The sequence below is a fragment of the Thalassophryne amazonica genome, chromosome 19 (genome assembly GCF_902500255.1).
Source record: "Thalassophryne amazonica chromosome 19, fThaAma1.1, whole genome shotgun sequence".
NCBI classification, from domain to species: Eukaryota; Metazoa; Chordata; class Actinopteri; order Batrachoidiformes; family Batrachoididae; genus Thalassophryne; species Thalassophryne amazonica.
Genome location: NC_047121.1, coordinates 54,482,627 through 54,510,061, shown reverse-complemented (window position 1 = coordinate 54,510,061; position 27,435 = coordinate 54,482,627). Strand labels below are relative to the sequence as shown.

The 27,435-nt window shown below is 40.0% G+C and overlaps 1 protein-coding gene across 1 annotated transcript in view; it reads left to right on the top strand.

Annotated features, from left to right (window-relative positions):
- prkd3 (protein kinase D3) overlaps window positions 1-27,435 on the top strand; it is a 111,062-nt gene that overhangs the window by 32,204 nt on the left and 51,423 nt on the right. The window contains exon 3 of the mRNA XM_034195584.1: window positions 26,610-26,748. Coding sequence (XP_034051475.1) covers window positions 26,610-26,748 — 139 coding nt within the window. The remainder of the gene's footprint in view (window positions 1-26,609; window positions 26,749-27,435) is intronic.

The following is a 27,435-nucleotide window of genomic DNA, read 5'->3' as shown; positions in this document are numbered from 1 at the left end:
GGGACCCATTACAGTACCCTGCTTTGCTGCATCACACAAAATTATTGCAATGTCATTTTTGTCAAATATTGTTCAGCCCCTAGTTGTGGGATCTGCTTCATGTTACTGTATCCAGGTGTAAGCACTGGCACCAGTGGGCCTCCGGGCCTATATGGACCTTTGACTGTAAAAACAAACATGTTCTTTAATGCCAGAAAAGTGTGACTGCTGCAGCTTTGCCTGCAAACGGTGCACTGACTGTATGTGTGCAGCATTATTAATCCTCCAGACATGAGCAGTTCTGCAAGTGTCTTATTCTTTGCTGTTTTCTCAGCCCCGTTCGCTCTTCCTGTCTTTGAGCTTGTTGAATGATGCCTCAGGGTGATAAGAAGGTGGCACAGGAAGTGACATTACATGTTGACACAACAACAAACCCGTGGTGTTGTGGAGGGACGATGAGGGCAGAAGAAATGCTTCAGTGAGTGGAGTGCATAATAACCAGCAGCGTTTAACCTGAAAAGGACCAAAACACAAACAGTTCCTTTAATTTGTTTTATTTTTTGGTAGTTTTTCCACCCTCAGAGAAGTCGCCGGCCCTTTTGCTCAACTTCTTCTGTCACCGTGTTTTTGCTGTTCACTTGGTTCCTGTCAAAGCCGCTCCCTGTTTCCATATTCACTTTTTCTTTCTTTCCTTCTCTCTCTCTCTCCTTCGATCTGCTGCGGTCAGCAGAGCAGCACAGCCTGTTCGCTCTTTGGCCTTTTTCTGACTTTTTTTTTTCCTCAGTACTGCACTTGCTAAACTTCTCCTCTGTGTGTTTAAATGTTCCGAGAAATGAGTTATTGATTTGTTGAAGGTGACATCCTGTGAGAATGAGGGAATATAGCTAAACAAACTTATTTTCAATTATATAACACCTGAATAGGTCCTTGTCATTTGATTGGTGGTCTGTATGTCACGTGATATGGCTCATTTGTCCCATTTGCCGTTGCCTTACATTGACTGTGCAAATTTAGTTCCATATGTTTTGTACTATTGCACAGCACCACCACTGCTCGTGTTCACACTAGAGTCCCTTTATTCAGAGAGTAGCGACATGACGAGCAGAAAAAAAAAACAGTTGCGTGACTCATGGTGCCATCTTGAGGCCAAAATAGCGTTCGCTATTAACCTGTCTGCATGTAAATCCAGCTCTTTTATTTATTTGCTGAAAATGCCATGTTGTTGTGCATTTGGATGCACAAATAGACACAACAAGGGCTTCAGGATGTACAGATTCCCTTCAGATCCAAACAGAGGAAAAATTTGGGAAGTGAGATGTGTGGGATGGAAGCGACCTCGTCGTCAAAGTTTTGAGAGGTAAATTCATTGTTCAGTCCCATGTACATGTACAGTAAAACTCACCTAAACGTCATCGTATAAACTGGATATTTGCAATCACTGGACAAAAAAAGTCCCAATGTCTTTGTATTGTTTTCCATGTAATAAACACCGTATATAACAGATTTTGTATAACCTATTTTTCACTCACATTGGATAAAATGTCCCATCCGATCACATTGTATTTCCATTAAACTCCTCACATGTGGGACCGGAGTCATTTCCGTGATTAAAAGCCTGACCGTTTATTTTTTTCACACAGTGCTCAGACTCGGACCTGCAGCCTGATGTGCACCTGTTAAATCAGACACAGCAAATGGCTGTGATTTGACACTTTGCTGCTTTCAAGCCTTTGTCTCATATTTTAATAGTTTTTGCAGTGTGCATGCTGATTACAAATGGATCAGAAAAGTCCACAAATTTTCAACACCGAATTGGACAAAAGAGGAAATTGCACCTTATCTTTGATTTGGAGGTGATTGTAGAAAAAAAAAAGGCTTGTTGAAAGTCAAATTAACCCAGAATAAAGCATAATCCAGCAATGGAGAAATATAAAACTGTCACACACGTCGACATTATGACATGGAGTTAGAGTTGCAGAAGCAGAAATCAGGCTTTAAATTTATTAAATAAATCGTCATAAATTGTAAATTTTAAACTGTGCTCATTCTTGTAAGACAAAACACAAATCCAGTACGCCGTAAACCGTCTGGAGGGATTTGCAGTATTCACTGGGACGTCTCTACCTGCAATATAAGTGCAAATTCTTTCACGATTTTTCGCTAGACTGAGGAAAGCAGACGACGGTCTGTACACGAAGAAGTCAGTGCACGGCATCAGGTACGGACTAAATCACCAGGATTGTTAGATGTTATACAAAACAAATAATGAATGTTTTTCCATTCATTCAATGGAAAGAATATTGTATTCGATGAAAGATGGAATGTTCCATTCAACTCGGCTCTGTCTCATTGAATGGACTGTTCCATATTTCACCTCATGAAATATTCTTACCATTGCAAACATTCATTATTTGTATACTATTTGTTCTGCTACAGTAGTTCAGGCTGTTTGAGGAAAATTGTAAATGTGTTTTTGAGTGACCAGTGAACAAATGGAGCTCAACAAAATCTGCAATCCACTGAGGCCATGGGACTGGATTCCATGCATAGTCTAAACTGCTGTTTGAGAGTGTGGTGGCTTCCACCTAGGGGTGGGCGATACCACCTGAAGTTATGGAATGTCACAGTACTTTTCACTTTTTGAGTGGTGACTGTATTATATCAGGGTATTTCTGGTTTTGCTCTATATTACTCCTTTAATAATTAGTTAACAAATTAGTTCCTGAATCAAAGATTTATTTAAACTTTATATTTAATAAATCCAGTGTAAAGGTTTGGTGGGTTACACAAGACAGTCACAGTTTAACTGCTTCCATGACTGTTGTGTTTTCATTTGAAATTAACTTCATAGCCAGTTACATCTATAAGAAAAGTATTTAGCTGATCCAGGAAAATGGGTGGTGGCAATTAATAGCATCTATCTCCATCTCTGATTGTTAGCCTTAGCAGTGCAGTGCTGATGAGAACTGTACCAAAATAACTAATTTCCAGATGAATGGATATTTGGCATTATTTTTTAAATTTTGTCATTAAATTAATTAAAAATGTTTCTGGTCTGGCAGGGAATCTGTACTATTATAGGGGGAAGACTAATTTCTTATAGTGTTGATGGTATTGTGCAATCCCTATTGCAGCACATTGTTACACCGGTGTACCAGTCATGGCTTTCATGATTGGTACATCATGTACCATTCATTATCATCTTGCTTATCACTATTTGCTTAACTCTTTCAACTTTCTGACTCAGTGGGTTCTTGTTTATTTTGATTGCGGTAACGCTCGGCTGTGATTCATGTCTCTGGTGTTGGTTTTCTGTTTGTGATTTTTTTTTTTTGTCCTTTTTATTCATTAGTTTGTTTTTCTTACTAATCACTTGCCATTTTCTTCTGTTCTCTTTTGAGTTGTCCTCAGTGTTGTTTGTTTCTTTGTGATCTTTTTTTTTTAATTTTCTGCTCCATGTGTATTTCCTTTGGCTTTACTTACTGTCACTTCAGTTTGTTGTGTATCGTTAATTGAATCACAACTATCAGATTGTCTGGCTCTCGTGTTTTTGCAAGTTCATTTCTCATGTTTGACCTACAGTTGCCCACCCACTGCCTTCAAGTGTTCCCTGAGAATTAGCTGCTATTTCCTGATCTCTCTGCTTGGTATGTTTGCTAGCTGTGTACTGATCCCGTGGTTTGTTTCTCTGGATTACTTGCTTCCCTCATGGACACTATTGTTTTCAGGACTGCCTTCCTGTATGCTGACCCTCACCTGTGTCCTCAACCACCCTCATTGTCATTTCCCACAAGGATTACTTTGTTGTACGGACTGTTGTCTTTGAGTACATTGACTGTTCCAGTGACATCTGTGTATGTTTTTACTATATGCTAGTGGTGTTCTCTGCTCAGGGGTCCTCTGTCTTGCCGTTACTGACTTGTGTTGAATAAAGCCGACCAGATACCGATCTTTGGGATAGGATTTAGACATCCGTAGTCGAGATAGGTAGAGTTCAGCTATTCATCAACAACAGCTTCATAAAAACATGACCATTTGTGATGTTGTTGGTTACGCTCCTCGACCAAAATATACTCATTAAACCAATAAAAAATGTCTTATACAGCACCAGAAAATGATACACAGATCCCTCGTGTCAATCAATGCAACTGTTCCAGGACACCAGTCGACGCTGATCTGTGGGGAAAATCTTCAGCTCAACTCTCATCCAGTATTTGGACTCAAATTTCCAAAAATATCATGTTAAAACAAAGCGCTAATTCAACAAACCTAAGTTTTGCATGAATAAACCCCTCATCATTTCTCAGATTATTAACGGCTGTTTCTGTTGAGCAACAGCAGCGTGTTTGTTCATTCTTCTGTTGCCTTGCACCTTCTGACCTCCTGGTCTACCATCAATCTGGTCCTCACTTACATTACTCCAGCTTCACCTGTTTGTTTGCCTTGTGCAGAGGTGAATCTGGCAGATGTCCCCTGTTACTCCAAGCCAGACAGAGGATATTGAGTGTGCACTGCAGTTTTTCTCTGAGGCAGAGGTGCTGGCGAAGAATCGCAGTGAGCCTATAACTCATCAGCAGCATGCGGGGGCTTGGCCAAGCATGTCTTGGATCACGCTGCTCTCTTCCTCAGAGGCCCTGGGATCCGTGACTCAGCCTTCCTCGTCTTTGCTCCGGCCTCTCTGGACACACTTATGCACGAACACACTCTCATGTACACGAATGCAAAGAAATCTGAGCCGAGTGGTAACTTCTTTCACAAGTGAGCGCTAGCATGCTGTTGTACACTGTGACTTACTGCAGCGTGTTTTTGGCCATCCAGTAATGATAAAGTACTTTAAGCAGTGAACCGTCCACCCAGCAGGACCTCCTTCCTGTGAAAAGACTTTCTATGTGGCCCTTAAATGCTATGAAGTGATATTAAATAGGGTGACCATATTTTGACAACTGAACAACCAGGACACTTGACCTGGCAATGAGATACTCGATGTTTAATCAAAGATGCCTTCGACTTTCAATACATTTAAAGTATGCTTCCTCTGTAGCGCTAGAAAATGATTTGCAAAATATTATGTATAACCAAAGACACATTCAGATTGGCTTCTCAGAGGAACCAGGACATGTCCTGGGAAAACAAGATGTTTGGTCACCTTATATTAAATTCATCTGTTAGCATACTTTGATTAGCTTGCGTTTAGACTTGGCTAACATTTTTACACTGAAACATTCCCCAGAATCTAAATTAATTAATCACCAGTGGATTAATCACTTTACCCAAGGGAGCTTATTGATTTGTCCAGTCTGATAGGGAATCAAACCGAGGAGCCTCTGAACTACCTCTAGACCTTTGCCTTCCCATGTAATCTTCAAATACACCTTGCAGTGCAGTGGGAACCCAGAGGAGTACCATCTCAGCTCACACACCAACTTCAGCAGCCCTGCACCACCTTTGTAGACCATGATGTGTTAGAAGGATGCATGCGCAAAGGGCACCTCCCGTTCAGTCAACAAGGGGCATAGATACTGGGAAGCAAGCCTAGGTAAGCGAGACATCTACTTAACATCACTTTGAGTAGATGGAAGCAGTTAATCAGTGAAATCACCTGGTGACGTGGGTGCTTGCAAAGAAAACCTGTACCTTCTCAGCTAGACGAACAAGTTGAATGCCCCTGCTTTAGACCATCGCCTTAACTTATGAAATACTGCAAACGTAATGGACCTGTTCCAGCAAAATCTTGTAGGAATATAGTCGTCAGCTGTGGTTAGTAATATGATTCTGCCTCAGGTGTATGCATTTTGTTTTAAATCAGTTTCTAGGACTTTGTCAGGTACGGTGCTTTTCAAGAACTTTCCGTATGATATTTTGCAAATATCTGCAGATATATTGCAGACACATGTTAGCTGTGGTCTGCGCTACCTTTCCTAATGATCAGAGGATAGTGGAGATTATGTTACTAATCATATCCATCTGTTTATGCAGGTTAGACTTTTTTTTAGTGGTGATTCACAGCTGGTCTTTTTTTTTTTTTTTTTTGAGGCAGCATGGTGGAACAGTGGTCAGCCTCTCTTGTGTAAGAGCTAAAAGATCTGGGGTTCAATCCCGACAATGGCCAGTGCCTTTCTGTGCAGAGTTGTCAGATCTCTCCATGTCTGCATGGGTTTCCTCCAGTCTCTCCAGATTCCTCACACTATCAAAACATCCACATTAGTTAAAGTGCTCTTTAAAGCAGTGTGTCTCGGCCTGTCACTGTAACTGTATCCACTTATTGCACAATATATGTATATGTCCTCTGTAATTTTTCTGACCTCTATGAATTGTTGTGTTGACATAACAATGCCACCAACATGATGAATGTACAGTATAAACAGCATGGGCTTCACTGCCGTTGTTAGAGTTGTTTTTTTTTTCCCGTGGTGTCTAAGTTATATGGAGGCACAGTTTGCTGTCATTTTGGGACAGCAGAAGCAGGTGAAGTGAGGATAACATGTTACTCAGTGCTAACAGACAGTTTCCCCAGTGACTGCATAATTCCAAAAAGAAAATTCATTCATAACGGTGTGACACAACTAAGTGTCTCTAGACCTGGTATTGGTCCTCAGGCTTCTAGTTATTGTCAAACTGTAAATAAGACATGTTAGATGTGAAGTAAAACAAACAAACAAAAAAGTATAATGTATTTTTCCATTGTGAAATATGTATTATTTGTCTCGTTCTTTAAAATTCTTCCCCTTATGATATCACAAAGGTCTGATGATGATCTTGCTGCTGTCCTCTTTCATCTGTTGGACTTTGACTGTTATTGCCCTGGTGGTAGTACAACCCCTGGCAAAAATTATGGAATCACCGGCCTCAGAGGATGTTCATTCAGTTGTTTAATTTTGTAGAAAAAAAGCAGATCAGACATGACACAAAACTAAAGTCATTTCAATGGCAACTTTCTGGCTTTAAGAAACACTATAAGAAATCAAGAAAAAAAGATTGTGGCAGTCAGTAACGGTTACTTTTTTAGACCAAGCAGAGGAAAAAATTATGGAATCACCCTGTAAATTTTCATCCCCCAAATTAACACCTGCATCAAATCAGATCTGCTCATTGACATTGACCCTATGCCATGACATTGACCCTATGTGTCTTTTTGTAAGGAATGTTTTTGCAGTTTTTGCTCTATGGCAAGATGCATTATCATCTTGAAAAATGATTTCATCATCCCCAAACATCCTTTCAATTGTCCAAAATATCAACATAAACTTGTGCATTTATTGATGATGTAATGACAGCCATCTCCCCAGTGCCTTTACCTGACATGCAGCCCCATATCATCAATGACTGTGGAAATTTACATGTTCTCTTCAGGCAGTCATCTTTATAAATCTCATTGGAAAGGCACCAAACAAAAGTTCCAGTATCATCACCTTGCCCAATGCAGATTCGAGATTCATCACTGAATATGACTTTCATCCAGTCATCCACAGTCCACAATTGCTTTTCCTTAGCCCATTGTAACCTTGTTTTTTTTTCTGTTTAGGTGTTAATGATGCCTTTCGTTTAGCTTTTCTGTATGTAAATCCCATTTCCTTTAGGCGGTTTCTTACAGTTCGGTCACAGACGTTGACTCCAGTTTCCTCCCATTCGTTCCTCATTTGTTTTGTTGTACATTTTTCGATTTTTGAGACATATTGCTTTAAGTTTTCTGTCTTGACGCTTTGTCTTCCTTGGTCTACCAGTATGTTTGCCTTTAACAACCTTCCCATGTTGTTTGTATTTGGTCCAGAGTTTAGACACAGCTGACTGTGAACAACTAACATCTTTTGCAACATTGCGTGATGATTTACTCTCTTTTAAGAGTTTGATAATCCTCTCCTTTGTTTCAATTGACATCTCTCGTGTTGGAGCCATGATTCATGTCAGTCCACTTGGTGCAACAGCTCTCCAAGGTGTGTTCACTCCTTTATAGATGCAGACTAACGAGCAGATCTGATATGATGCAGGTGTTAATTTGGGGGATGAAAATTTACAGGGTGATTCCATAATTTGTTCCTCAGAATTGAGTGATTCCATATTTTTTTCCTCTGCTTGGTCTAAAAAAGTAACCGTTACTGACTGCCACAATCTTTTTTTCTTGATTTCTTATAGTGTTTCTTAAAGCCAGAAAGTTGCCATTTGAAATGACTTTAGTTTTGTGTCATGTCTGTGATCTGCTTTTTTTCTACAAAATTAAACAACTGAATGAACATCCTCCGAGGCCGGTGATTCCATAATTTTTGCCAGGGGTTGTACTAGTATGTTCTCTCTGAATGATCCTCCAGCTTCTCGTATTGTTATTAAAACAACAGATTATTGGTTCTTTGCAGAATCTTCAAGTTGACCAAAACCTCATTGTCCCTGAAATGCAAAGACAACACTCAGGCTTATACACTGCTATGTTAAAGCTGACTCATGGCCAAAGTTGCTGGCTTATGTGATTACTCCTGTCTGTTTACAGACACCATAATTCAGAAAGCGCCGACTGAATTAGGAGAAAATCTTTTGGACAGATGGCCCCCTTGTTTCAATCAATCAATCAATCAATTTTATTTATATAGCGCCAAATCACAACAAACAGTTGCCCCAAGGCGCTTTATATTGTAAGGCAAGGCCATACAATAATTACGTAAAAACCCCAACGGTCAAAACGACCCCCTGTGAGCAAGCACTTGGCGACAGTGGGAAGGAAAAACTCCCTTTTAACAGGAAGAAACCTCCAGCAGAACCAGGCTCAGGGAGGGGCAGTCTTCTGCTGGGACTGGTTGGGGCTGAGGGAGAGAACCAGGAAAAAGACATGCTGTGGAGGGGAACAGAGATCAATCACTAATGATTAAATGCAGAGTGGTGCATACAGAGCAAAAAGAGAAAGAAACACTCAGTGCATCATGGGAACCCCCCAGCAGTCTAAGTCTATAGCAGCATAACTAAGGGATGGTTCAGGGTCACCTGATCCAGCCCTAACTATAAGCTTTAGCAAAAAGGAAAGTTTTAAGCCTAATCTTAAAAGTAGAGCATTCAACTTGTTGTTTCTGTTCAATACCAAAGCTGACATCATTGTTTTGACAGTTCTATAGTTTTCTACCCATAATTGGCAATAACTGTGTGGAAAGACCTCGATTCACTTGCCTTTTGTGTGATTTCTACTCCATAAATATTTTTCATCACTTGTCCTTGTCACTTTTGAAGTGTAACTAAGCCTAAAGATGTAAAACGATGAATGGACAAGACATCATGGGCTCATTGGCGTGAAGTGAAAACTATCTGTTCTTCAGAAGGCCTCCTGGCTCTCATTGGGAATGCAGTGACGAGGAACCAAACTATGACCTCATCACTTCTACCTCCACTGGGCCGACTGCTGCACCTCACTACTTTTGTTCTTCAGGCAAAATTATCACAAAAGCCTATTGTTTGTGTATATTCAGAGAAAAGGTTTGTCAACAAAAACAAGGACAAGATGTGGTTGAACGTCATCAGCCATTGTGATGTCATTTAGGTAAACAGTGCCGTTTTGGTGGTCTTTTGAAGAAGAGAAGATATAGAACCTCTGCTGCATTGGGCACACGGTGTTCTGGACTTTACCCGGACCAACAGTTTCAACTCGGCTCATCTGCACCCAACACTTAATACGATCTCGTAGGTCTCACACATGCACACCTCTCAACTCTCCAACTTCAAACTAATTGCATATGAGCATTTGGGACTTGTGCATACTCCTGCTTTTGTCTTTTTACTGCTTTAATGTTCACGCTCATATGGAACCTTCAGGAATAAGTCCAGGGGTGAGAAGTGACTCACCTACCTGGAATGTCAGTCAAACAGTAAGTTGGTCTTTCAGGTAATGCTTACTTTAGTAATTGATTAATCTCTTGATCACTTTGTCATTCCTTAATTCATTGTCTACCACTAATTCAGCTCAACCCACACTTCCCTATCCACGGGCCAAGTCCTGTAATGTTTCCCGGGGGATCCTGAGGCATTCCCAAGCCAGCTTTGAAATGTAATCCCTTCAGCATGCCATGGGTCTTCCCAGGGGTCTTCTCCCAGTTAGATGTGCCTGGAAGACCTCCCTAGCGAGCTGTCCAGGGACCATCTTCACCAGATACCCAAACCATCTCAAATAGCTCCTTTCGATGTGAAGAAGCAGTGCGTCTACTTGGACTCCCTCCCGGATAGTCAAGCTTCTCGCTGTGTCCAGGAGTGTAAGTCCAAATACTCAACGGAGGAATCTCATTTCCGCCGGTTGTATCCAGGATGTTATTTCAGTTGTTGCCCAGAGTTCATGACCATAGGTCAGGATAGGTGCCTAAATCAACTGGTAAACTGAGTCTTGCCTCTTGCCTCAGATCTTTCTTGACCACAACAGCATCAGTAAAACATCAGACGCTGCCCCAATCGCTCTATTGATCTCACTCTCCGACTTAGCCCCACTCATGAACAAGACCCTGAGATACTTGAACGCCTCCACTTGGTTGCTGTAACTTTTCTTACAACTTTTTTCTATTTTCTCATTTAACTCATTAATCTTGCTCTTTTTTTGTTACTCTTTTTATTTTTTTGGATTAATAGAATATCTTTTAGTTAATTTACCAGTAAATTATAAGCATAATTGTACCAATAGTCGTCAACCTTGTATTCAGCTATTTTGTTACAAAAAGTATTTATTTTACAAATATTGAAAAATCCCAAGTTATGTTATGAAGTGCCAAAAATTAAAAAGACATTCAAGGAAAGAAATGTGGAAGAAAAGCTTACACACGGGCTTTGCCTCATCCAGAGACACACAAAGAGAGAGAAAAAATATTTCATCAGGCTGCAACTAACATTTAATCAATTGATTATTTTCTCGATGACTTTATTAGTTGTTTGGTCCATAAAATGCCGGACAGTGTTGAAAAATACCAGTTGGTGTGATGTCCTCAAATGTTTTGCCCACAACCAAAAAATAATCAGTTTACTGTCGGAGAGGCGTGAAGAAACCAGAAAATATTCACATTTAAGGAGCTAAAATCTGACTTTGGATGATTGGGGGGTGCAGGACTGAAAACAATAAATTAACTGGTCATTAATATATTAGTCGATTAAATTTTGCAGTTCTTTTTATTTTCTGCACAAATCAGCGAAATGGTGAAGAATTTGTGTGTGTGTGAGGAGCGTTAGCCTAGCTCCAGGTTTATTTGGTGTTCTTTGGTCATTGGTGTAAGCACAGAGCCTCGTGAATCATGAGGAGTCACTCTGACTGTTGTATTGATAAATGCTGCAGCCTCATACGGAAAAACCCAATGAATGAACATTTGCTGCCACGTGGAAGGAAACGCGTTAGCGAGAAAGTCCGAGCTTCTTTTGCACCACAAGCTTGCTTTCCTCTGCATCAGCCTGCTTCAGTCTTTCTCCTTATAGTGGATTTTCTCTTGTACAGAAGCTTGGTTGAATATGAACATTTTGAGAGTCGGGCTCATACCCCCCCCCCCCCCCACCCCATGTTTCTTTCTGCCTCCAGCTGTTGTGTTTTTTTTTTTTTTTCATGGCCCATGTCTACAAACGGAGGAGCAAATAGTTTTATGTAATGTACTGTTGAAATAACGTGTACTCCTCTTGCCTTCGCTTTCATATGCTGGCTGCATACTTTGGAGTCACTTGACTCATCATGTGCTGTGGGCAGCGGACTCATTGGTACTGTGTCATCTGTCAGAATCAATAAGCTACAATACCAGTACCAGTCACGTTCCCATTCACTTCAATGGGGAAAGTGTGTCCAAACTTGACTGGTAGCGTATATTTCTCTTATTCTCTTTACTTGAGAGTTTTCACGGCCAGTGCCCACGTTCTTCAAATCTGCATGTGTGCTTGTTTATGTGCTCATTGCAATCAGGTCTGGTTAATCAGTCCCACCTGATTAACCATACGGCAGAACCACCTCGGGCTCTTGATGGTAACCAGTCAGGCAGACAACTAGTCTGTCTCCTCGTTTTGAATGTAGCTATGTGCTCGCTCCAGCCAGGTGAAATGTGGGTGTCTTCTTGGATGTTTCCGGTTCCTGCAGCACCTGTTGGATCATCCATACAGAAATGCACCACATGGCCAAAATGCTGAAGCGGTCTCCTGCAGTATCTATTTATTTGGCATCAAAGACTCCTAATGTCAGAGATGTCCAGTTGTCACCTTAGGTTCCTGGTTATAAGTCCTACAACCATATAGTGAGACAGGAAGCATCAAAACCTCAAAAACTTGGACCTTCATTCTCTTACCACAAGTTATTGGCAGAGTTATTGACATCATCAAACACTTGTACCCACTGACCTCGTGAGTCCACAAGCTCTTTCCATGCCTGTCTTCATCAGAAACGTTGAAGACCAAGAGATGTGAACGCCACGGCTAAGACAAATGACTCTCTCAACAAGCTCAGCATAGATACACCTCTTATGGCAAAGTCTAGGAAGTCATTGAAAGCCTGGAGCTTAGTTTTGATCCAGGGCATTTGCAAACCAGTGGGGATGTTGGTCTTAAAATGAGGTGTGGTCAGGCTCAGTGCTGGGAGATTGCTATCATGAGTAGGCAGAAAGTGATTGTACTATAGATCATTTAAAACTTGGTCTAAGGTTGAGTGCAGAGTTGTTCTGGTAATTATATGGCCCAGTTTTTAGATCCCCTTTATGTATGCGGGTTCATGATGCACATACTCATATAAATGAAACTGAATTGACAAAAACCATGATATGAAGAAAATGTAAATGCTACTAAAAAACCTCCCACTCTGCTTCACTTCAGGGAGCTTTGGTGTCTGCTTTCCCCTTTCATGCCTTGATGCTTTGCTGAAAATTCTTCAACTCGCCAGAAAACCTTTCACTAGGGTATACTCAGTGGTGGGCACAGATAACCAAAAAATTAACTTCGATAATCAGATAACTGAAAAGTTATCTTCGATAAAGATAAAACAATAAACCACCCAAAAAATTATTGAAGTTACAGATAACCAATAACAGATAAATTCCAATATTATCTCTGGCACATTTACAACTACTAGTAAAACAAATTTAATAGCTTCTAATAATATTAAAAATAACAGACCCAAACAATAAGACCATACTTTTTTCTTTCAACAGTCTGCCCCTGCTGGAAGCTCTACAGTGCTCCAAGCACAGACAGAGACGCCCCAAACAATGAGACCACACTTTTTTCTTTCAACAGTCTGCCCCTGCTGGAAGCTCTCCCAGCACAGAGGCACTCTGAGAGCAGCCATAAAGCCAGCCCTGTATCAATTATAAAGCTCCGGTCATGCGGAGGTCTTGAAAAATAGTCATATTGACTTATGGTTTTGATTTATAAATAACATTAATACCGATAGAATAACTCCATTAATGTCAATTCTGTCATTTGTACAAAGTTAAAATATAACATATATCTTTTAATGTTGAATAATGCACTAATTCTGGGGTTTTGTAACAAAGAGACAGATCGCAAAGGATTCTGGGTAAAGGTGCCTGCTAAACACTGATTGGTTCAGTCATTCATTATGTAAACCAACACGTTAATGTGACGTCTGTGTGTTGGTGTTTAAATGTGCTTTTGTAAAATATTCCATTTTATTATTTGTAAAAACAGGCATTTTTACGGAGCTCTGGAAGTGTCATCGCAAATTTTTTTGCATGTTTTTTTTTTTGCATTCTTTTTTTTTCATTTTTTTGCATTCTCTCTTTACAACATTCATTTGATGTTGTAAAACATACTTTACACTGTGCGAGATGATTTTTCATGCAGGAATTTTTTTGGACCAAGTTTCAGGTTAATCGTGCGTCCTGCATCGTGTAGTGTTCATGGAGTATCAAGCTGCGGTCAACATCTGACGACCACCTCCTGATCGTATGGTCGAATGAGAATCAAACCTTGATATATTATTGTGGTCGGCCGTCGTGAGGTTATCCTGCTGCTGAAAGCTACAAGCAGCATCCAACCATTTGCACTGTACCTGTGCAAACACTGCAGAGCTGTCTTGTAATAATGTTTATTATTATTATTATTATGCAGTTGTTTTGTTTTTAAACTTCATTTGTAAAAAAAAAAAAAAAGCCATTTGCAAAGCAAAAATTTGATTTGACAATCATCTTTCTTTCTTTCTTTCTTTCTTTAATATTTATTTCATTCATTTAAAAGAAAAAAACAGAAAAAACAGAAATAAAGCATCACAATCACCAGAATGAAAAGGAGCAGAGAGAAGAACAAGTCTTATATCGGACATAACCGGGGTCAAAATAAATAGAACACTGCCATCTACTGGTTCCCAGACACTGCCATGAACACTACTGGCCAGTAGATGCTAGATGGCAGTAGAGGCTTTCAAAACAAATTCTAGATAATCCCTGTCTGTTCACATTTAAAATGCGTGTAATTTAACAAACGCAATTCAAAAATCAACGTCTATAAACGCAGAGAATATATACGAGAGTTTTAGGCACTAGAGTTTAATGCTGTTGTCCTTGGAGCCTGAACAGAGTGTCTGAAATGCATTTGTCCTGTCGTGACGTACTGAGATTACATCATCCTACCCATAATGCACTGCGGGGCAGAGCATGTGCTCACAAAACCTTAAAAATTAACACATTACTTTAAAACTAAAACATATATCTGATATTTTACTTTATACAACTTCAGACATGACAGTAATTCTAAATAACTTGTCCAAAATTAGTTTGGTTAAAATTTGAACCATAAGTTAAAGATGTATGCCTCTGGATGACTTGGGTCATATTGCCAGGATATCAGTATGGTGTTAAAGGAAATGTTTTTTTTTTCTTTTCCTTTTTGGGGCTGTTTTTTTGTTTGTAGAGGATTGAGATGCTTTTCATATAAGCAGTTCTTTTCTGTTTGCAAAGGTTATAACTGCGTGTCTGTTACAAAACATTTAACAGGTGGGTGCTGAACAAATTTTTAAAATGCTTATCGCTGTTCAGCTTTGTTTATTTTGTTTATCGGTTTAAAAGTTATCGGACAAAAATTCATCGGAAGATAATTCGTCCGATTATGGTCTTTAAAGTTATCTTAAAAGATAATCCGATAATGAAAACGTTATCTTCGATAATTATCTGTTATCGGAACTGTGCCCACCACTAGGTATACTAGGCTCTTCATGGAAATAACAAGTGACAATCTGATTATTGGAATTCAGGTTACACCCAAAACACACATTTAAATGAAAGTGATTAAATGATAGGTAGCAAAATGGATTTAGACACACCCCAAATGCACTTGCACTATGTACTTCAGACATTGTGCCATAGAATGTCAAGAGAGGGTCCCAAGGGTGGTATTTAGATGACATACTGCAAGATTATACAGTATGGTAATGCTTAAAACAATACTAAAGTTGCTTTATATTTAAAGACAGTGGAAAAAACACCTGGAGTGTTTCCACGGGTTCTATGGAAACGGGTTTGAACTTCCAACTTTTGATTGCAAGTGTGTCCACTTGAGGGTACCTGTCTCAGTCGTTGGACCAACACTTCATCTGCACTGACCCAGTTCACCCAACTGTAAATGGGTATCTGCCTTGGCTCAACAGTAACCTGCGATGGACTTGTAACCTGATGGATAGAGTCGTGGACTCTCACCTGCTTAACGCCATGGAAGCCGGAGTTACGTATTGGTCTTTTGGGCCTCAACAAATGGAAAGTAATTACATTTATTCTCTTTTGATGCATCACTTCAGGTGCTAATATTACTTGATTTTTGTTGGCGCCCTTATCAACATTCCTTCTGCAATGTTGTGTGGAAAATGTACTTGGTGTTACATTAATATTGTGCAATGAAAACAAATGCAGTTCTTCTCTCTGCTTTTGTAAATTAACACAGCTTTGCACACCATGTTTGATGTGACTCCAGCAAAGAAATTGCACCACTTTCCCGCTGAGGTTTGTGTGACCACATAATTGCATTTTCCGACATATTTGTTTGACAAATTATTGAAGTGTATTTTTTTCTCTGTTGTGGGCATTGTTGTGTACCTCACATTTCATGGTTTCTACATTGTTTTGACATCCAAAACAGTTTTACTGTTTGCTGAGCACTCATCATGCCGTAGGTAGAAGATTTATTTTTTTGAATTTTATTTTACATTACACAACAGTACTTGCAGCTATCATTGTACTTCAAACTTTCTGTTCACTTTATTAACCAAAATTATTTTTTTTTAATTTTCCTAATTTTTTTTGTCTGCTGGTTTAGTTATTGATGCAGTTTGTCCTCAAATTATTTCAGTCTTGAGAGTCAGTGAAGTTATTTATCCAGTGAATAAAAGTAACTTGGACTTCACTAACCTTGTGACAAGCTTTTCTTACCTCCTGAAGCTAAATGAACCAGAGCATTTTATCTCCTGACTTTGGTTAAACATTTCACAACATCTCAGAGCCTTGAGGAAAGTTTTTCGGTGTTGTCTTGTGCCTGCAGGTGAGAGTCTGTTGTCATTTACCTCAGCTGACACAAAGGTCATGTTTCAAATGCTTGTTTCTTGTGTATTTCACAACAGGATGACTCGACAATTAATTAAGCAATTTTGAAGGTGGGTCCAGACCAAAAAAAGTTAGTAAAAATGTCTATTTGTACCTATAATGCACATTTTAGGACATATTCCAGGTCCGATGTAGGTGTTTCTCAATAAACACATAAGAATAAAAAACTTTCCTGCACAATTTTTGCTCAAGTGAAGCTCAATGATGTTTCACGGTAAACCTTGGCATGCTACAAACGATGGCTGTCTTATTAGCTAGCCAAGACATCTAAATTTAGAAAATTCTGCCCTATTTGTAAGACAACACTGGAAAATACAAATACATACAATAATTTACTATTTCACTCTCAACTGTGTGAGCTAACTGCCCAGTCATGACAGTGTTTGTTCATGCTAACTTAGCTAACGTAGCAAAACGTTTTGGTTGCCTAGCTTGTGTTGTGTGATTTGGTAATGTGTCAAATCTGCAAATTTTGCAAAAGTGTATTTATGTGTAAAGTGGTTTATAAAGTGGTTTTAAATGTGATTCCAAAAAGACTTATTTAGAAAAACTGCAATGGAAACAATTTTTCTGTTACTACAGGTCACATGACATTGTAAAAATACATGGCATAGTACATGGGGACGAAGTAACAGACGGAGAGCTTCTTAAACATTATAAAAGGTAACTTTACAGCAGTGTTGAATAAAAAAAAAAAAAAAAAAACTGAAATACTAATATTTAGCGGTACATACTGATCTGTTGTCATGACGTTTGTAATTATAGTTCTCACAAGAGCCGAGAATGGCTGTTTTCATGAGATGACAAAACCCAGCATTCACATTCCATCACAGAATGGAAATGCTGTCATTTTGCAATTTTTTTTAATTTTTTTTTTTGTCAATGTTTAAAAAAAAAAATCACTGAAAATTTGCGCGAATCTGGAATGGAAACCCATTTATAAAATGTTATACACTGTGATCGCATTGTAAAGATTTTAACTTTTTTTGTTTTTTACAGACTCCTTTGTGTCACTTTTAGTACAACTTTATTTTTGCAAATGACGTGCAAAAATAAAAGTGGCTTATGCATGCCTTTACTGCCAGTGTGATTGCATATATTCAGATAAGCTGTGGAGGACGTGTGATGTAAACTTTGCTTGCTGCTACTTAGTAAAATTACCAGTATAACATCTATGGAAACGGTCTTTGGGGCAGGTTGTTTATATATATATAAAAAAAAAAAAAAAAAAATCAAATTTAATAGCAGCCGTTATGTAAAGAAAAGCATTGTTACTCTTTGATACCAAATATTTGATTATTCAAACCAGATTTTTTTTTCTCATGGTGGTCTTTATTTAATTTGTTTTTGGCTCCCAATGAAACAGGCCCATATTTCAAATGGCTCCCACTCCGAGGTCCTTCCCTCGCCTCTCCTTCTTTTTCCTTATAACAGGATTTAGCATATCAATGGCAGATTAGTTTAACAAAAGCTTACTAGTGCAAAGCCCCCGTCCACTCGTCTTTGCAGGGTGACTTGGAGACCTCACACGCTGCTCTTCCGTGTCAGGGTCTTTGGTGTGCGTGTGTGGTCGTAGCTGCTCAGCTGAATAGATGTATGTTTGAAGACAACAAAAGGCATGCTTAGTCACTACGAGCTCCAGAGATGTATGCAGTAGCATGTCTGATGTGGCTCATGGTGCATGTGGGGGCACATGTGTACAGGACCAGTGTGGTTTCAGTTTGTTTTTACACGCCTTTATATTGTGAGGAAAAATATATGCTTTGTGCAAGTGTGTAATCTCACATCAGCCATCAGTTAAGCGATGTTACCCAGCAGTTCATGAAAATGCGCCATCCTCAACCTGCCGTTCTATTGTTCCTGTACCTCCTGTTTTAATGGTCCACGGAAAATAGCAGTGTCCTCCACAGTCCCACAGTCCCGTGTGGTGGAAAGTGTTGCTTGGGATGCTAAAAGGAGGTGAATCCAGCTGGTAGATTTGACAAGTTTTTTTGCGTGCAGGTCCGAGTACGAGCTTGTCAGGCTAGTGGAGGAAAACCTTACCATGACACCGCAGCTGAATCAGGAAGGATGCCCCCCACCACCACCACCTCTGGGGGAGATGACCAAGCCATATAACATTAATCACCTCGGAGGGTGACACGCTTTAGTGTGCAAGTTTGTTTAAGGGTGGGGGTGAGGTGGAAATGTTCCATTATGCAGGCACGTGCCGAGCATTGCACGCTGAGCTGAGGGAAACCTGCTGCTAAATTTTCCTGTAGCTGTAGAGATCTTTAGGATTGGATGGGCACATGTTTGTCACAACTGACATTATCTTCATAAAGGGCCTTTTGACTTGTCCACCTCCTCATACCATCCCGTTTATGGGTGATTCTTTAACTACGGGCACTATTGGCCTTGTAAATGTAATTTCCACCACACCATTGCCTTACAATATAAAGCGCCTTGGGGCAGCTGTTTGTTGTGATTTGGCGCTATATACATGTGCTCTGATGTCACTGTTTATCTCCATAGAAACTACCCAAACAATCTTTCATACAAACTGTTTAAAGGGACATTACAGTGTTGTGGTGGAAATTACGGCAATAGTGTGGGACAACTACATTTTGTTTAAAAAAAAAAATCACAACAGTTGTATGACATTGAATATCCCAATTATGTTTTGATTATTTTACTGCTATTTTATTCAGAGATATTTTAAAACATTAGAAAAAACGTTTCTTTACGATTCATTTTTATCATTGAAGATCAAAAGTCTGGGTGTGGGACAAGCACAAAACGGCAATATTTGCATATAATGATGCTGAGAAAAGGTGAAAGTCATCATAGACTACTAGAACAAGTTTCTTAACACACTTTCATTGTAAAGATAACTATAAAAGTGTGAAATTTCCCCTTTTTTTTTTTGTTTTTTATACAATATGATCAAAGGACATAAGTGCCCGTAGTCTAAGAATCACCCATATACATACCAAAGCGTTCCCACTGTGCCTTGCCAGATTGTCTAGTACCTTTACAGCCATTTCAACTATAAATCTTGGAGATGTGAGACGCTTTTTTTTTTTTTTTTTTTTTTTTGCCATTTAGAGGTTGGTACACATCACAGGCTGAGAACTGTGTGTCCACTGTTTGTGTGTCTATCTGATGATTTCTTTTGTGCAAACTGCATCAAATGACATCAAATATGCTGTCCAGTGTGCATTTGCTTAACTTTGGAATTTAAAACTCGTTACTTTCAGTAACAGCAAATGCTGTGGTGTGCACGTGTGTTACAGAGTTCCTGTCTTTTGTTAAACTCATTCTCAGGGAAAAGTGTTGTGAAAAAGTGAGTTCCGTACACAGAAATAAGTGCAACTTATATACTCTGGAAAATAGGGTGTGGGATGAGACCGTTATTGTGTGCTGTGTATTATTGTTTGTTGCTCCACGGCACAAAATATTAGAATGGATATATGAAAGGAGTTGGGTGGGTAAGATCTAGTACGTAGACCTTGTTTGTGTATATTGCCTTGAGATGACTTGAGTCAAATTGCATTGAGCTGCATGTTGGTGCAATCAGGGTTTCTGTATTTCTTCAAGGCCGGGTTCTTTGGCTGTGAAGTTTGCGTGTTCTCCCCATGCTTGCGTGGGTACTCCGATTTCCTCCCACAGGTCACAAACATGACCACTGACCCTGACTTTCGTGACTTTTATTTATTTATTTTTTTTGTATGTTGCACTCCTGAAGTTTAAAACAAAGTATAATCTGCTCCAGCTATCAGACCGCTCTGCTGAAAGAAGTAATGGAACGTACGTAAGCACCAGTTGTTAGTTTTGAGTGGAGAATTATTTTTTTGCATTCTGACTGTTCATCCTTCTGGCTTTGTTGACACGAGTTGCCTGATACACCGGTGTCTTCCTGAGCCGTCAATCTGTCTTGCTCTCTTTTTTATGTTTTTGTTTTGGCAGTTGAAAGGCTCCAGGTGTCTTTGGAGTCCCTGTGCCCAAACCCCGTGCCAACCAGGGTACTCCCAGGCCACAGTGGCATTGTTCTGCAGGGCCCGATGTGCATGACTCCGGTTCATGGGGAAACAGCAGGTGGATCCTGCAGTACCAGCTTGCTTGGCTTTAAGAATAAGTTCATGCTTTGGTGTATTAAAAACTACACCACACACACCGTCACACACATAGTGTTGCAAGTCCTGCCTTGATATCATTCAAGCAGGAAATGCTGAACATCCTTCTGTTGATCTGCTTTTTCTGGAAAGTCAAATTTGCACAAGATATGCTATTTTCTACAGGCAGAACAGACAGAGTACCATTACAGAAGGCATCTTTGAGGGCATGGATGATATTAAGAGAGTTATTTGGTGCGTTTTAGGAAACCTGGTATTGAAATGGCCTCAGCTAGTCTTTTCAAACTCACGTCATGCTGTGTGTGTGTGTGTGTGTGTGTGTGTGTGTGTGTGTGTGTGTGTGTGTGTGTGTGTGTGTGTGTGTGTGTGTGTGTGTGTATGTTATAGGGGAAATGGTGATCAGCATGTCAGTCTTTCCATCCATTTTCACTTCTTAGCGTGACATCTCAAGAACCATTTGACCAGTTTCTTTCATATGTAGTATAAGCGTGTACTTGTGAGATCCCCCAACACTTTGTATTACTGATTTGTGGGGACCTGGGTGATATGTCATTTCCTGATGACTCTTGTTTTATACCAGGTAAGGTGTGATTGAGGCTTGTCTTTTCTCTGACATCAGCTGCAGAAAAAAAACACTTTGACTATTGGAAATGGTGTAATTACTTAGTTTACCCAGGAGAGGGCACACTGAGGGGATTGTTTGCAATGCTGTCAAGCATGGTTGGTTCCACCGTCACCCCTTGGTCACATTAGTTAGCTACAAATGACCAACACAAAGCGACCAGCTGCAAAACAAAACAAAAAACTTTGTCTATTGAAAATGGTGTAATGCATAGGTTACCCAGCAGATGGCATTCTGAGGGTATTGTTTACAATCCTGTCATGTCCAGCACTGCTGGGACCACCATGACCCCTTGGTCACATTAGTTAGCTACAACAGACAGGTACAAAGCGACCAGCTGGCATTAATTTTCAATATGAGTGGGCATTTTACAACGACAGCAGACAAATAGTTGCTATGCAGCCAGCTCAGTGGAGCCACAACAGACCAGTATTCTATATTATCCATATGCAGAGTGATGCTATGAGGCGACTGCAAATCCATGTGAAGGCAGTGCAACCTGCACTGGTTGGTTGTATTTCCAGTTATTTATGATGAATTTCACATTTAAACTGTTCCACTTTAAACCTCAATTAGATTTATTTGTCATAAGAGTTTAATAATGAAATCTTGGACATCATTCTCATTTTTTACGTCTGTATCAGCAGATCGGCCACCAAAAAATTCATATCGGTCATGTTCTACCTAATAGTTTTTGTCATTCATCTCTGGTATGAATGACAATCATTCATCGTCCACCTGGTCGTTACTGTGAGTTTCTCTGTGAATTTTCAGACCTTTTGTCTGACTTAGTGCTTAGCTCAGATAAGATCATTATAGTGGGCGATTTTAACATCCTCACAGATGCTGAGAATGACAGCCTCAACACTGCATTTAATCTATTATTAGACTCAATTGGCTTTGCTCAAAATGTAAATGAGTCCACCCACCACTTTAATCATATCTTAGATCTTGTTCTGACTTATGGTATGGAAATTGAAGACTTAACAGTATTCCCTGAAAACTCCCTTCTGTCTGATTATTTCTTAATAACATTTACATTTACTCTGATGGACTACCCAGCAGTGGGGAATAAGTTTCATTACACTAGAAGTCTTTCAGACAGCGCTGTAACTAGGTTTAAGGATATGATTCCTTCTTTATGTTCTCTAATGCCATATACCAACACAGTGCAGAGTAGCTACCTAAACTCTGTAAGTGAGATAGAGTATCTCGTCAATAGTTTTACATCCTCATTGAAGACAACTTTGGATGCTGTAGCTCCTCTGTAAAAGAGAGCTTTAAATCAGAAGTGCCTGACTCCGTGGTATAACTCACAAACATGTCTATAAGACCCCATTCCTACCAGGCTGCTCAAGGAAGCCCTACCATTATTTAATGCTTCGATCTTAAATATGATCAATCTATCTTTATTAGTTGGCTATGTACCACAGGCTTTTAAGGTGGCAGTAATTAAACCATTACTTAAAAAGCCATTACTTGACCCAGCTATCTTAGCTAATTATAGGCCAATCTCCAACCTTCCTTTTCTCTCAAAAATTCTTGAAAGGGTAGTTGTAAAACAGCTACCTGATCATCTGCAGAGGAATGGTCTATTTGAAGAGTTTCAGTCAGGTTTTAGAATTCATCATAGTACAGAAACAGCATTAGTGAAGGTTACAAATGATCTTCTTATGGCCTCAGGCAGTGGACTCATCTCTGTGCTTGTTCTGTTAGACCTCAGTGCTGCTTTTGATACTGTTGACCATAAAATTTTATTACAGAGATTAGAGCATGCCATAGGTATTAAAGGCACTGCGCTGCGGTGGTTTGAATCATATTTATATAATAGATTACAATTTGTTCATGTAAATGGGGAATCTTCTTCACAGACTAAGGTTAATTATGGAGTTCCACAAGGTTCTGTGCTAGGACCAATTTTATTCACTTTATACATGCTTCCCTTAGGCAGTATTATTAGATGGCATTGCTTAAATTTTCATTGTTACGCAGATGATACCCAGCTTTATCTATCCATGAAGCCAGAGGACACACACCAATTAGCTAAACTGCAGGATTGTCTTGCAGACATAAAGACATGGATGACCTCTAATTTCCTGCTTTTAAACTCAGATAAAACTGAAGTTATTGTACTTGGCCCCACAAATCTTAGAAACATGGTGTCTAACCAGATCCTTACTCTGGATGGCATTACCCTGACCTCTAGTAATACTGTGAGAAACGTTGGAGTAATTTTTGATCAGGATATGTAATTCAAAGCGCATATTAAACAAATATGTAGGACTGCTTTTTTGCATTTACACAATATCTCTAAAATTAGAAAGGTCTTGTTTCAGAGTGATGCTGAAAAACTAATTCATGCATTTATTTCCTCTAGCCTGGACTATTGTAATTCATTATTATCAGGTTGTCCTAAAAGTTCCCTGAAAAGCCTTCAGTTAATTCAAAATGCTGCAGCTAGAGTACTAACGGGGACTAGGAGAAAGCATATCTCACCCATATTGGCCTCTCTTTATTGGCTTCCTGTTAATTCTAGAATAGAATTTAAAATTCTTCTTCTTTCTTATAAGGTTTTGAATAATCAGGTCCCATCTTATCTTAGGGACCTCATAGTACCATATCACCCCAATAGAGCGCTTCGCTCTCAGACTGCAGGCTTACTTGTAGTTCCTAGGGTTTGTAAGAGTAGAATGGGAGGCAGAGCCTTCAGCTTTCAGGCTCCTCTCCTGTGGAACCAGCTCCCAATTCAGATCAGGGAGACAGACACCCTCTCTACTTTTAAAATTAGGCTTAAAACTTTCCTTTTTGCTAAAGCTTATAGTTAGGGCTGGATCAGGTGACCCTGAACCATCCCTTAGTTATGCTGCTATAGACTTAGACTCTTGGGGGGTTCCCATGATGCACTGAGTGTTTCTTTCTCTTTTTGCTCTGTATGCACCACTCTGCATTTAATCATTAGTGATTGATCTCTGCTCCCCTCCACAGCATGTCTTTTTCCTGGTTCTCTCCCTCAGCCCCAACCAGTCCCAGCAGAAGACTGCCCCTCCCTGAGCCTGGTTCTGCTAGAGGTTTCTTCCTGTTAAAAGGGAGTTTTTCCTTCCCACTGTTGCCAAGTGCTTGCTCACAGGGGGTCGTTTTGACCGTTGGGGTTTTTACGTAATTATTGTATGGCCTTGCCTTACAATATAAAGCACCTCGGGGCAACTGTTTGTTGTGATTTGGTGCTATATAAATAAAATTGATTGATCGATTGGTAGTATCACACTGATAAACTTTATTTTGGATGTCGCTGTGCCTTAAAATCCATTCAGCGTAACTCTGATAACAGCTTGGAACTGGATTCGATGTTTTAAGACTCTTTAGTACTTTTTTGTCATTCCAACTTCGTGTTGTGGCGACACGTATTATCCAAAAATAAAAATCCTGTCATCAGTGTCGACCGGTGTGGATTAAATGATCCACCTGAGTGAGCAGGTCAAGTACTGATCCAGATGGAGAACTGGCTTTCTTACCCTGATGCATGATACTGTAAACGAGAGCTAACGTATGTGTGCGTATGATTTTCCTGTAGCACCGTGCAAGATGGAGATTTCTCTCTCAGGCTATGAGCTGCCTCCTGTACAGGATGTGACTCACTATTGACGGGTGTTGCACTTCCTGTGCACTGATTCCTCTGCTCCTCTCAGGATGTTTACCTCCCCTTCTCGTCCATACGTCACCCTCCATCCACGGTCACATGACTCCTTCGGCCCACTCGGCTCCAGTTCATAACATGCATCATGTTCGCTCACAGGACGCATACCTAAGTACTGTATTTGTTACTATTGCAGTAGGAGGTGTCAGTATTTTCCACTGACTTCTGATTTTGTCAGCCATCAAGGGAAGTATTTTTGGCAGATTTTGCATTTTTTTAAAGATTACTCATCACCTAATGAATGGATTTTCACAAAATGAGATGAGGAGGCACGTTTATTCTTCAGTTACCTTCTCTGACAGCAAACGAACAGTTGTATAAAAAAATAAAAAAAAATCCCCCAAACCCTGAGACTCTATGAGAACAAAAAAGACCCTTCTGTGGAATAAGTCCTAAACAGGCCCTGAGGCTCTTTGGTACCAGTGCTTCCCCCTGGATACTGTTGCATTTAGTGGAGCCGGTCTAAACCTCCCCCTGGACAGGGTGCCGGCACATCACATGTTACTTCCCCAGTCAAGGCCAGTACCGATTTCCAGTTGGGTGGACTGGACAATGCAGCTGAAGTGTTTTGTCCAAGGATACAGACAGAGAATTGAACCCTGGTCTACATATGGGGAATCCAGATCCTGACTTGCTGAACTACATGTCAAATGTTGTATGCAGTAATTATTTACACTATTAGGTTGTTTTCATGATGTAGCTTTCACTGGTACCTAGACATTCTACTGATCTTCACAAACTTTTGCTCAGTTTCTGTGCGTGTTTCAATATCTGGAGTTAAATTTTGGGGGAAGAGCTTGATTTTGTGTTTTGTTTTGTAAAGTTTCTCATTATGACAACAAAGATTCTGAATTTGTCTTGTAACAAGACAGTTTGTCATTATAAGGACAGAAGTGTGAGAAAGCTCCAACTTTCAGACTCCAGAATAGATACAGATGGACAAGATCCAACAGTCTGCAATGGTTCTTCAGACAATAAGTTGGGCTCTCTGCCACCACATGGCACTACAAGACCTTGGTTTTCAAAGGTCCCACAGAGGTACAGGAGCGTGATATTTTGGAGAGCTACCACTATTGCCAGTTGGCTTGCTCATAGTCTGAGTAAGATCTAGAACTTATACCTTGAGGTGGCTTCTGTTGTGGTTTGACACAATGTAAATGAATAGAATGGAGTGCTCCAGGAAGCAGAGGTGGAAGAGGAACATGGGCTCCAAGGTTTATGAGGGTAAAAATCCTGGATTCCCACCCATGGTACAGATGGAAGAACAGGTCCTTCCGGTTTAGGAGTACCTCACAGAGGTAAAGATACAGGTACCAAGGCCCTGAGATGAAACCATTGGCCTTGTAACTTTATGGAGCTAAATATGGACCTCTGGTTTTGGTTGTAGTGGGGAAAAGGGGCACTGGTTTTCAGGGAAGAATCTTCTATTTTATACTCTAGATTTCTCTGAAGTTCTATGAAAATGGTTCATGTGGAGCCTGGCGTCTTTCTTTTTGCATACTTAGAATGACGTAAACTTACAGATGTGACTGAAATAAGTGCTTGCGAGAACCCGCCACAGCACAATAAACATTTGCTTGTTGCTCATGTTCAACTTTTATCTTTAGTGGTGTTAGAGGTTTACTTTGATCTGTACTTTTACTGTGTTTGTATCTTTGAGTATCTTTGCCTCTTTGCAGTTCCCGGAGTGCGGCTTCTTCGGCATGTACGATAAGATCCTTTTGTTTCGCCATGACTTAAACGACGAGAACATCCTCCAGAGGTTGACCTCAGCAGAGGACATCCATGAAGGAGACCTTATCGAGGTGGTCCTGTCCGGTATGTACACTAAAATATATTGAATGTTATTTTTGACCATCTCAGTTTGTGTGTGAAAATGAAAAAAATGAATGCTAAAATGCATCTTAGTTTAATTTGTGAAAGAATAAGCTCAACTTTGTGAACAGAAAATTATAACATCAAATACTATACAAACCAACAAATTTAGTGAAAATAAATTCAAAATAATAGTAAACAACAGAAAACAGGTTCTTTGTCAAGTAAAATCTGGGAGCATGCACTGGTGACAGGTGTTGTCAGGTCCTGATGGCAACCATCCATGAAGATAACTAATCCATCCCTGAATAAACCTGGAGGTTTACTCGCTTGTTCAATTGGATTCAGGTCTGGGCTCTGGCTGGGCCACTCGCTGCAGAGATGGTTGTTCTTCTCTCTCCAGAGGAATGCTGGAGCTCTGACAGCATGACCATTGGGTTCTTGGTCACCTCCCAGACTAAGGTCCTTCTCCCATGATTGCTCAGTTTAGGTAGGCGGCCAGCTCTCGGAAGAGTCCTGGTGGATCTGAACTTCTTCCATTTGCAGATGATGGAGGCCACTGTGCTCATTGGGACCTTCAATGCAGCAGAAATGTTTCTGTACCCTTCTTCAGGTTTGTGCCTCGAGACAATCCTGTCTCAGAGGTCTACAGACAATTCTTTTGACTTCATGCTTGGTTTGTGCTCTGAC